Here is an 11,274-nt window from a genome sequence, read left to right as displayed (position 1 = left end):
GAAAATATCATTAATTATAGATTTATGACATGAGATTTTATATTATGCAGACCTCACAATGTACGAGCCTTTTCTACTGCTGTTTCGCTGGAGTAGTAAGTGAACCAGTGGGAATGCTAAATTTACACGTATTTTTATTCAAAACTATGCAAAGGAATGTATCAAAATGACCAGTGATATGTAGAGAATACATTTTTCATTTCTGAGAAAGCTCTCAAATGTCTTGATCGATTTTTACCATGCAGATACTAGAGGATTATGCTAGCCTCCCATATGAGGTGTCTCCATCTAATGCGTATTTCTCGAATTGAGGTTCATTGACACACTACACTCACGCGTTAGATTACATACATGGGAATAAAAATTTTCTTTGTATGGATTCCCTCACACTGTTATATTTATGGAAATAAAGTAGCTTGACTCTCAGGCAGAAGCAGCCTTGAAGAGAGAAATATGTATTTGTTAAGAAATCATTTAATGTAGTTAGCAATGATTGGGATGAAATCGCGATCTGGCAGAGTCAGTGCATGGCTATATGAGTGGGATGCATCCGACAGAGGGCGACATTGTGAAGAAGAGTGCACATGCTTGGTTGGGTGTCCAATACATCGACACCCTGATGTTTTTCATATCAATAGATGCTTAAAATATCTCTCAATTTGCCTGAAATTTTACTCACATGTAAAGACAATACTCTGAATTCACAAGTGCGCATTAAAATGGATTTTGCAGTACACGCTCCAAGAATCAAGATAACTTTAAATAATTTACTCCTTTGACAATACATGTGAAATGCACGTAAATTTAATGCTTTTCCTATGTGCTATTTATAATCCATAGATATGGTATCATTGTTTTACTGTTGATCTTGGTTATCAGGCTTTTCAGTAATATTTTGACATCAGCAAATCCCCAGTGAAAAATGCAAAACCACTGCGCGTGTAGTTGAGGGGTCTAGATATCGCGCACGAAAGTTTGTGATGCTCTTATAATAGAATTATTCCACAATCGTACTTGAATTTCTTAATAAATATCACGAAAATGCTGAAAAATCACCTCCCAGAATCTCCTGATGATACGGTGATGGAGCTCAGGAGTATTGCGCTGTCGCCGTTTGTATGTTGGATTTGAATTTCTGCGTTCAATTCTTGGGGTATATAATTAGTCACGCAGCTGCCCTATGTAGTTTCATGCGTGAAAGTGTCTGCCCCTTTGCGGCTGTAATGTGCTTCGGCTTTCGTAGAATATTATAAACGATCGATCTAACAAATTACGAATTCTATCGGCTACGAACGAGACAAGTGAGACGACATGACACGTCTAGGCTACAACATCCTTAAAACAGATTTTAAGCTAGGTAGGTAAATTACAAGGTAAAAAATTGGAAATTTAGTGAAAAATTTGTTCGAAACAAAATTTCTTACCTGTTTCCTTCTCATGTTTAGCAGTTGTCAGGTATGTTTATTCCATGGACATATTGGCAAATTTTGCGCTTAGAACCACGCGTAATATTGCTTGCTATGCGCAGTTTCGCTATGCGCGACCATTAAGTCCCTCCGCGAGATCTAATCCCCTTACTATACCTTGTTGCTGGTACTGTGGTAGTCTCACGTTTGAATACTCATTCTGTACGACATTTTGGTAATTGTCTAGTCATCAGTGATTAACAGTAAATGATAGAAAATCATCAATTGGGTTTCCACATGTGATAACTGATGTGTAAACATGCTGTGTGCGAATTTTGAAGTCAGTTGGTTATTCTTTGAGAAGTTACAGGAGTTTGGAGTGAGAAAAACACAATGCACACCCTGATTATTGTGCTTATCACTAGATGAGTCTATAACAAAAGAAACATGCTGGCCCCAAGGACTTCATTACATCGGGAGTCCACTGTAGACACCACTCCCAAATCTACCGCATTCTTGATATGTTGCTGAAAGAGATACAGGTCAATGCACCTGTGCATGTGAATTATCACCTGTAGAGTCAAGCTTTATGTGGACATCTGTGCAATAATATAATCTCTCTACTTGAACTGGTTTTCTAGGGTCTGAGGTGGGAGCCATCAAAATGGTAGCATCAAAGCGGTAAGTATGCAGTAGCTCTTTCTTTCTATTACTGTAAGGGGTTTTTATCACGGATTAAGAAAAAAAAAACAAATTTGTATTACAGAAAAAATACTTTGTTGTTGTTTTTTTCTATAGGCCAGCCATTATTTACTATTTTAAATATTTTTAAAACTCTGCAGCAAGAGACCACTGAAAGGATAAACTTGTGTACCTGAATAATTAGTGCAAATATCTGCCTTGACTACTGTAAAACATGATATATTCGCGGCACGAAATTTTTGCGAATTGGAGCTGGCGACCTTTTCCGTGGCATGAAATTTTTGGGTATTGCCACTGGCATTCATTGCATACAGTGTAGACAAGAACTTTCGTGTGCATATTATTTTCGCGAATCTTGGCGCTCGCGAAATTCACAAAAATAAAATGCACGCGAACATTCCTCGTTTGACAGTAATACCTGCATTTTGTTTTTCAGGATATTTTGTCATTCTTTTCATCAAAAGTAAGGAAATGAATTTTTAATTATTTTTTCCGTAAAGTTTGATTTCCATTTAGCATGCAAAGTGCAATTTTTCCCATGCTTAACCAAAGCATGATTGTTGTTGTCAAAAGTATGTATTTTGCTGTGCATCAGTGTGTATTTAGATCTGCTGAGGTTGCAGCCTTGTGAGAAATCTGTCACTGAAGTGTACAATTTAATGGAAGTAGGAAATATTTGTTTCATATGGCATTTGGAAATCATTTTCCCCCTCTGTTGTTCATGATATTTAAAATTCAGGAGTGAACGGCTTCCCCAAGTAAATAACACCTTTCTTATCTACAACAGTGATAAGGAAGAAGGGAGGATTATCATCATGAAATATTGCATTTGATGCATTTAATAGCAAATTTGATTTATGTACCTTGTTTTCCTCCTTTTGATAAAGTACAGGCCACCTTAGTGTATATCAGCATACTGCTTGCCTATATTCTATCACCTTACTTGTGATTCATTATTCTTGCATGTTGTTCTTTGCAGGCTTTACACAAGGGCGGTTTTCACAGGCTACAGGAGAGGCCTGAGGAACCAGCATGAGAACCAGGCGCTCCTCAAGATCGAGGGAGTCGATAACAGGAGGGAGGCCACGTGGTACCTGGGCAAGAAGTGTGCCTACGTCTACAAATCCAAGAAGTGAGTTAAGATTGGGGTTTTGTTAAGATTGGGGTTTTGAACTTAGAAGCATGCTACAGAACATCACATGGTTAAGTAAATTAGAAGTTGGAATTTATCCTTGCACCGTTATCAGATCCAATGATTGAAGTTACGGTTAGATTATCAACAGTGCAAAGAACACTAGGGATCAGGGCTACACACTAACACATTTTTTTTTTTACTGGCCCAACCTGTCTGTTGGACCAGTAAGTACACATTTTTTCTGTTTTTACTGGTCCATGCCTGATAAAGTTACTGGTCCGACAGTGATTTTTACTGGTCAGGGATCGTTGGACCAGTGCCAGTGTGCAGCGTTGGTGGGGATGCATGAAATCGGGGGTTAAAATGACAAAACGCATACAAATGTATCAATGACAGTATGATCAAGCAGTTGGATACTCAATTACTGTATATCTTTACCCTGAAATTATATATTTGGATATATAGCTGTTTTGTTTTTATTGTCTTCAGTGAATCCAGATCAAGTCAAAAGGCTGATGCATTTGTTTAAGATGTAGCATATGCTGTGTGTGGCTGCTGCAACATTGATTCAATGATTTGAGTGTCAAATCAGTTTGCAGGAGGAATTGTCTCACAAAAGTTCAACTGGACTATATACCATATACATGACAGGCACTGCACAATATACACTTGTACTGTACCTCTCTGACTGTGTATGATCACCCATTTCAGCAGTTTCCAGCTATCTGTACAGCGCTATTCAATAAGCCAGTTCGGAGTTAGCTCATGGGCACATTGGTCCGAATGACCTTTCTTTTTTCTCAGTCGGTTAAGGGGCTCTTCACTCGTTTTCAGAGCGACATAATGCATAAGCTTTATGCAACGATTTATGGTATTCATCAATCCTGCTTAAACAAAGAATGAGCTCGCATAGACCAGATGGCCAGAATGATCCATCAATTAACACTTGGGAAAGCATCCATTTCATTATCTTACATTGAATGTAAGAACAACCTCTTTCTATCGATATTGCCAAATACCACTTTTGCTGTCAGGTGGATGTGCTGGCAAGCAGGATTTATAAGGATTACATGAATAATCATTATTCATAATAATACATCACAGACGCTTATCCCAGTGACATTAAAAACCAACGTGCCTGTTGGTCCGAATGACCTTTTTTCTGCTCATGCGCAGAGTGGAACTCCGAACTGGCTTATTTATCCAGCTTGAATGCTCAGGACCACCATTACTGGAGTTCTCAAAATTCCTCATTTCAATATGAGACAAGTTATTGGTGCATGTGTGATATGCAATCTTGTTTTTGTGAACCAGGACTGGGAAACAAACATGAACTCCTCTGTTCTGTTTTTGTTTCAAAATTTGTTATTGCTGGTATGTATGATTTATAGAAAATAATAAGCAGACAGAAGTCTTTTATTGGAGCGCAGTAGGGGTTATGTTCACATATATATCAATTGCATTGTAGACTATAATGTGATGCAAAGTGTTTTTAAACCACTTATGATTTGTAGGAGCTCTAGACAAACATAATTATTGCATCTGATTGGCAAATTATCCTACATTAATGTAAATATTATTATTTATGTAGATGTACACAAGTAGGGCGACTTATTCATCAGTTGCAATACAAACAACTCTGTGTAAGAATTAAATTACAATTTGTAATTTGAATAAACATAATTATTGTATTGTATTGCATTATGCAGCAAGACGAAATGCCCTGGCAAGGACAAGCCAACCAACACGAGAGTGATCTGGGGCAAGATCATCAAGACACACGGGAAGAGTGGAGGGTGCCGTGCCAAGTTCAAGAGCAACCTCCCCGGTCAGGCCATCGGCAAGAGGGTTCGAGTGGTAAGAAGATGAGCAATATTGTGTAATCTGCATGTAGTTAAAAGTACTGTAAAAGTACTGTAAAAGTACTGTAAAACGAGGAACGAGGAGTACTGTAAAACGAGGAATGTTCGCGTGCATTTTAATTTTGTGAATTTCGCAAGAGGGAAGATTCGCGAAATTAAAATGCACGCAAAAGTTCTTGTCTACACTATATGCATTGAATGTTAAGGCAACTCGCAAAAATTTCATTCCGCATAAAAGGCCGTCGGCTCCAATTCGTGAAAATTTCATGCCGCAAAAATATTGTGTTTTACAGTATACGGTCAACCTTGCCTAAGTCAAATCTATTTGGACTGAAGAAATAGCTTCGACTTGGAGAAAATTTTACTTATGAGGGATTAAGATCAATAAAATATAAAGAGAAGAGGATTTGAAAAAGACCTTCGACTTAGGCGATTATTCAACTTATGCGAGATCCACTTAAGCAAGGTTGACTGTACTTGATATGTTTTCATTTTCGTAATTTTAACTGTTTTTAAAGTAAAAGCAAAGAAATGTCTTAATTTGGTAAAAGTTGAAATATTTATTCTCTTAAGTTTAGAAGGAATCATTTCTAGTTCTAATTTTGATGATTAGATAGCCATTACATAGTTGGCATACTTCTTCAGTCCCTTGAACCAGTTTAATCAGTGACAATGCTTTTAATCCAAGTGTTTGTTGTGAAGGTTTGACAGAAGCGGGTAGGGTATCTGTGTAGATACAGCCAGTGAGAAGTGTTATGCAACAGATAGCATTGCTATAATACAGAAACAGGGTATCTTGCCTGATGATATCACAGACATTCAAATAGTCAACTTCAGGCAATATGCTAGGTGCTGCTTCCATTCTAATCTACTTCTTTGGGCTCCTGTCATCAATAAAAAATTTGCAACTGATTGACAAATTGCCCTACATCGACATAATATTTATGTCGATGTAGGGCAATTTGTCAATCAGTTGCAATGAAAACATCTCGACGGAAGAATTTCATGAATTTGAATAATAAAGCAGTACCCGCTGCATGCTATAAGGATTAGAACCAACACTTGCTGTCTGGCGAAAGCTCGGTGGTCTAGTGGAGATGACGCCTGTCCGGTGATCAGGAGGTCGTAGGTTCTAATCCTGCTCGAGTATGTACGCCCATGATTTTTATGCCTCCGCCACGAAGTGGTGCCGGAGGCATTATGTTTTCGGGTTGTCCGTCCGTCCGTACGTCCGTACGTACGTCCGTACGTCCGTACGTCCGTACGTCCGTCCGTCCGCTTTCGTTTACGCGATAACTTGAGTACTATTTACTGGAATTTTACCAAACTTGGTCCAAGTATGAAGTATGATGGGGCAATTATTTGATTAGATTTTGGGTGAAATCGGCTAAAGGTCAAAGGTCAAAGGTCAAGGTCAAATCATGAAATTGTATCCGTTTACGCGATAACTCAAGACTGGATGGAGTAAATTTCACCAAACTTTGTTGGAGGATGATGTATGATGGGACAATTACTTGATTAGTTTTTCAGTGAAATCGGACAGAGGTCAAAGGTCAAAGATCAAGGTCAAATCCTAAAATTTATCTGTTTACATGATAACTCAAAACTGGATGAAGCAGCCTTCACCAAACTTGGTCCAAGGATGATGTATGATGGGACAATTAGTCGATATGATTTTAGTGACATTGGCTAGAGGTCAAAGGTCAAAAGGTCAAGGTGAAATGCTACAAATGTTGCAATTTCCCCCATATCTATGCAATGCCCAAAGGTATTTTCTTGAAATTTGGTGTGGACATGTACTACTGTGTAACGATTCTCCAGAGAGAGTTTCATGTCATAAGGTCAAAAGTCAAAAGGTCAAAGGTTAGGTGAAAATGTTGCAATATCACTTTTCTCGCAAATGGTTCAATGTATCTTCGTGGAACTTGGTACATACGCATGTACTGACTGGCAGGGATTATCTAGGGAATTTAGGGGTCATGGGTCAATAGTCAGGGGTCAAAGGTCAAGGTCAACTCCTCAAAATTTTACTATTTCCCTCATATACTAGTATATGCAATGCTTGCATTATTAGTTTCAAAACTTATTACATGCATTACCTAATGGAGATTCTCTTGGAAATTTCCAGCCAGAAGGTCAAAGCTCAAAGGTTAAGGGTCAAAGGCCAGGTTTCAATGCCCCCCCCCCAAAAAAAAAATAAAAATAATAATAATAATAAATAAAAAATCAATTTTGTACTGTCATTTCACTCTTTCTTCATACCTTGGAAATTACTCAATTTGTACTGTCATTACACTCTTTCTTCATACCTTGGAAATTACTCAATGCATAAACTTATAAAAAGGTCTGTCAGAATTCAAGTAAAAATTCTCAATTCCCCAAATATGTGTACCTGCACTCTTAGAAAATTAAAGCAAACCCAGTTCAAGACATTTCTGACAAACCTGTCATTTCAATATTTTGCCAGTTATGTGAAAGTGTCATGGATCACACATTGTGAAGATATTGTACTATACGCCTATTGGGAGAATCATGCATTATGGCGGAGGCATCAGTCGCCATAGCGACATTTCTAGTTTATCATGGCTACTACTAAAACACTGATCAATTCAGTGCTTATTTCCGTCGATGTAGGGCAATTTGTCAATCAGTTGCAATAAAAACATCTCGACGGAAGAATTTCATGAATATGAAATATAAAACTTTTGTTTTCAGAGTAAATTTCATGGTGAATGAGCCACTTTTTGACACTTTCTGTAACTTATTTCCCCCCTCTCCATTCTCTTATCTCTGTGTGCATACAGATGCTGTACCCATCCCAGATCTAAAGAGCAAGTGATGTCAGTGTATACAGTGTAGTCTACAATTCAAGCATCAGTTGTGTAATAAAGGAACTTACATGATGATGTATATCCGCACTGTCCTGTTGTGGTTTGTATTCACGGTGTCTTCAGTAGTACTAAGAATGCTTGTGGCTGGTATGGTGATGTGGTATCATACATTCAAACAATTGGTTTCCAGATTAAATGTGCAGGAGGAAGAATAGGAACAACCACCCCCAAACAAAAGCAAAAACAAAAACAAACAAAAAACAACGCACACACACACACACACACACACACACACACATATGCAATATGAAAGTACTAATACATCAATGGTAATTTTGCAGATAATTAAAGCTGATATGAGTCCTAGGCTTTAAATTGAATCCGCCAAACATTTGCAGTGAGAATGCTGAAGCAGACTTAAAAAAAAAAAAAAAAATCAGCAACTTACTTTGAAGGCAAGGGTGCTACTGGTCGGTGAAATGATTTGTTTTGCTGATAATGGCCCAAATAATGAATATCTAGTGTGAAAAATAGCTTCATTCTCTACAACCAATCAGACTGGTTCTTTCAAAGAGAATGAGTTGGTGTTATATACCCCGATACCTTGTGTGTGTGTTTGTACATGTATGTGTGTGTGTATACAGTTGATCTCGCCTAAGTCGTCCTTGAAAAATCAACAAATTGGCATAAGTCAAGGAAAAATTTTGGCCCAGGTGGATGTGAACGTGTTTCGTTTATGTCGTGAAAGTTGAAATTCACGCAACTCGATAGATTTTCCCCAGTTCCTGTAAATTCAACTTAGGCAAGGTTGACTGTATATTGCGCGATATGTGTGTGTGTGTGTATGCGTATGTGTCACGACTACCCTGACAAATGGACACTTCATAAGGACATTTACAGAATATTCAATATGAAGGGTTTGAAATGTTCAAGTTGGTCAAAGTACTTTGAAAGTGCACACCTTCGACATCAACTTTCTCTGGCAGCCAATTTCCACAGCATCACAACTAGCACAACAGCATGCGTAGTGTCGCACAACTTTCACCTTGTGTGTACTGTGCACACCCAACTTGCATTTCCAATTTTGTTACACAATGCCTCTCTTGACCACATGTGCACACGTCATACACTCTCGCACACACACACACACACACACACATACATGCATGCATACATACAAACACACAAATCGCATGAAGCATGATCTCCCCAATTTGTACCCACACCCTACACAATGCTTTTAAACACTATTCAATGCTACAGGAAAAATTTAACCACGCTGTCGAGAAGGGGTGTACAACTCTGTGTGTGTGTGTGTGTGTGTGTGTGTGTGTAATATGGCTTGTGTGTTGGTAATTTCACAAACAGATACACTGTATTATATGGCTTGCTAGTTATCAAAGTTGAGGAGCTCCGAGACAGATGTTGAACACGAAGAGATGCTAAAAAATTCTTACCTTACACATTTCAATTTTCGGACCACATGGACAGAGATAAAAACAACTAGAGATTGTAATTTGTCATCACTGACAAAGTAAGGTGATCCGGTTTTTTTAAATCAATGATTCGAGTCCTGATAGTGCAAAGTCTCAGCTACAACATATTAAAATCTGAGAGAAATTCATAAGTAAGATAGTGCTCGATAAAGAGAGTCATGTCAATTTTCACATCTAAAAAATTCCCTCCCATAGAGATAATACGTCATAGCGAAGATAGAAAAAGAAGTACATATGACCTTTGACCCCACTTTGCACAGACAAGATGGCATCTGAGCAAAAAGTAGTTATTTTATGAAATGATTCCTGTAACATGGTCTTTACGTGTGCAAAATATGGGAAAGATAGGACATGTATTCACCAAGATACAGGATGAAACATCTACGACCTTTGACCCTAATTTACATACCCAAGATGGCGTCTGATTAAGTAGTTGTTATTTTGTAAAATAATGTTCGTGACATGAACTAAACATGTGCAAAATATGGTGGTGATAGGGTATGTTTTTCTTGAGTTATTGCACATAAAGTTGTAAAAAGAAAGAAATATTACAATACATCGAAAGCTGTAATTTCAACCAAGTTTTTTTACGTGATCCCGACAACGTATGAAAAAACAAAGGGCACACTTACGATAGCCCTACGTCTTAGCTACAACATATTATAATCTTAGAGAAATTTACCGAAGCATAAGTGAGCTAGTGCTCGATAAAGATAGTCATGTCAATTTTCATTTCCATAAAAATTGCACTCCCATAGAGATTACACGTATACTGGTCAAATTTGACAAGGTTACCTTCAATCCATTTTTTCGAGGTGATGTCGTCATCTAATCAAAAATATGTAATTACATTTATGAAAGAGCATTTTATAAGCTACAACATATTGAAATTTAGATGAAAATTGGCAAAGGATAAGTGAGATACGCTCGAGTAAACTTGAAATTTGATGACGTCATTTTGAAAATTTACTTTTTTTACTTTATTAAGAAATTTGATATCTTTTAATCATTTTTCCAGCATTGCCAACCCATGAAATGACATGTAAAACTCATCAGCTTTCAGAATATGTAAAGAAAATGGGAAGTCACCGTCCATCCTGACGAGTAAAATCGGGTTTAAAATTGGCGTTTTTTTGGCATAGTTGCACTGTATAGCGCCATTGACGCGCGCGCGGAATTTCAACTTTGACGGGCCCGTATGACGTCATATTGAATCGGATCGACTTGAAACTTGGTAGAAATATTCCTTGACATTTCGGACATCTGATCCGTGTGAAAAAATTGAAAATTTATATTTCATATTAGCTGTGCGTGCGAATATGTGCGCGCGCGTACGCGTCCGTCCAATTTTTTCCATTTTTCAAAAAATGCTCCAAATGGTCTGAAACGTGTGCAAAAAAATTTTGAGCTCGATTTGAGCATACAAATATTTCAACGCGCGCGTACGCCCGCGTTTTGAGATAAAAATGAATTTTGAGAATATGAGTAGAATTCGCTTGACTTGAAATATATGTGACGTAAATTTCATTGAAATATTCCATTCCATTAATGAGATATGCATGAAAATGTGTTTTCATATAATGACGTCATAGTGACGTCACGGTCGACTGATCACTATGATTTTACTTGTGCTGTCGTCTTTGCGACATGATACATATATGGTATAAGTTTGACATTGAGAGGCAATGCACTTTCTGAGCTAACCTCTGCACAACTTTTGAGGAGAAATAAAGAAAGAAACAAAGAAAGAAGAAAGATTCAGTACAGATACAGAAGGTGATCCGAGAGGATACTCGGATCACCTAAAAATTTATTTTGTTAAAATGTTAATTCTTGTAAAAC

At 37.7% G+C, this 11,274-nt stretch overlaps 1 protein-coding gene across 1 annotated transcript; it reads left to right on the top strand.

Annotated features, from left to right (window-relative positions):
- Positions 1 to 74: 74 nt before the first annotated feature.
- LOC139716733 (large ribosomal subunit protein eL33-like) lies at positions 75 to 8,015 on the top strand. The gene is made up of 5 exons (XM_071628263.1): positions 75 to 95; positions 2,048 to 2,087; positions 3,088 to 3,240; positions 4,953 to 5,100; positions 7,910 to 8,015. Exons 2-5 carry the CDS (start codon positions 2,071 to 2,073, stop codon positions 7,931 to 7,933), a joined length of 342 nt encoding a protein of 113 aa, XP_071484364.1. The 5' UTR covers positions 75 to 95; positions 2,048 to 2,070; the 3' UTR covers positions 7,934 to 8,015.
- Positions 8,016 to 11,274: the final 3,259 nt, after the last annotated feature.

Source organism: Diadema antillarum, unplaced genomic scaffold (assembly GCF_040938485.1).
Source record: "Diadema antillarum isolate AM-2024a unplaced genomic scaffold, OU_Dant_1.0 scf00000069, whole genome shotgun sequence".
Lineage (NCBI taxonomy): Eukaryota > Metazoa > Echinodermata > Echinoidea > Diadematoida > Diadematidae > Diadema > Diadema antillarum.
This window is presented reverse-complemented; position numbering and strand designations above follow the sequence as displayed.

What these genes read in the sequence shown, in the direction of transcription:
- LOC139716733 (XM_071628263.1), top strand. An exon ending in TACGTCTACAAATCCAAGAA is followed by an intron (nt 3,241 to 4,952) that starts GTGAGTTAAGAT and finishes TGCATTATGCAG; the next exon opens with CAAGACGAAATGCCCTGGCA. An exon ending in TCGGCAAGAGGGTTCGAGTG is followed by an intron (nt 5,101 to 7,909) that starts GTAAGAAGATGA and finishes GTGTGCATACAG; the next exon opens with ATGCTGTACCCATCCCAGAT.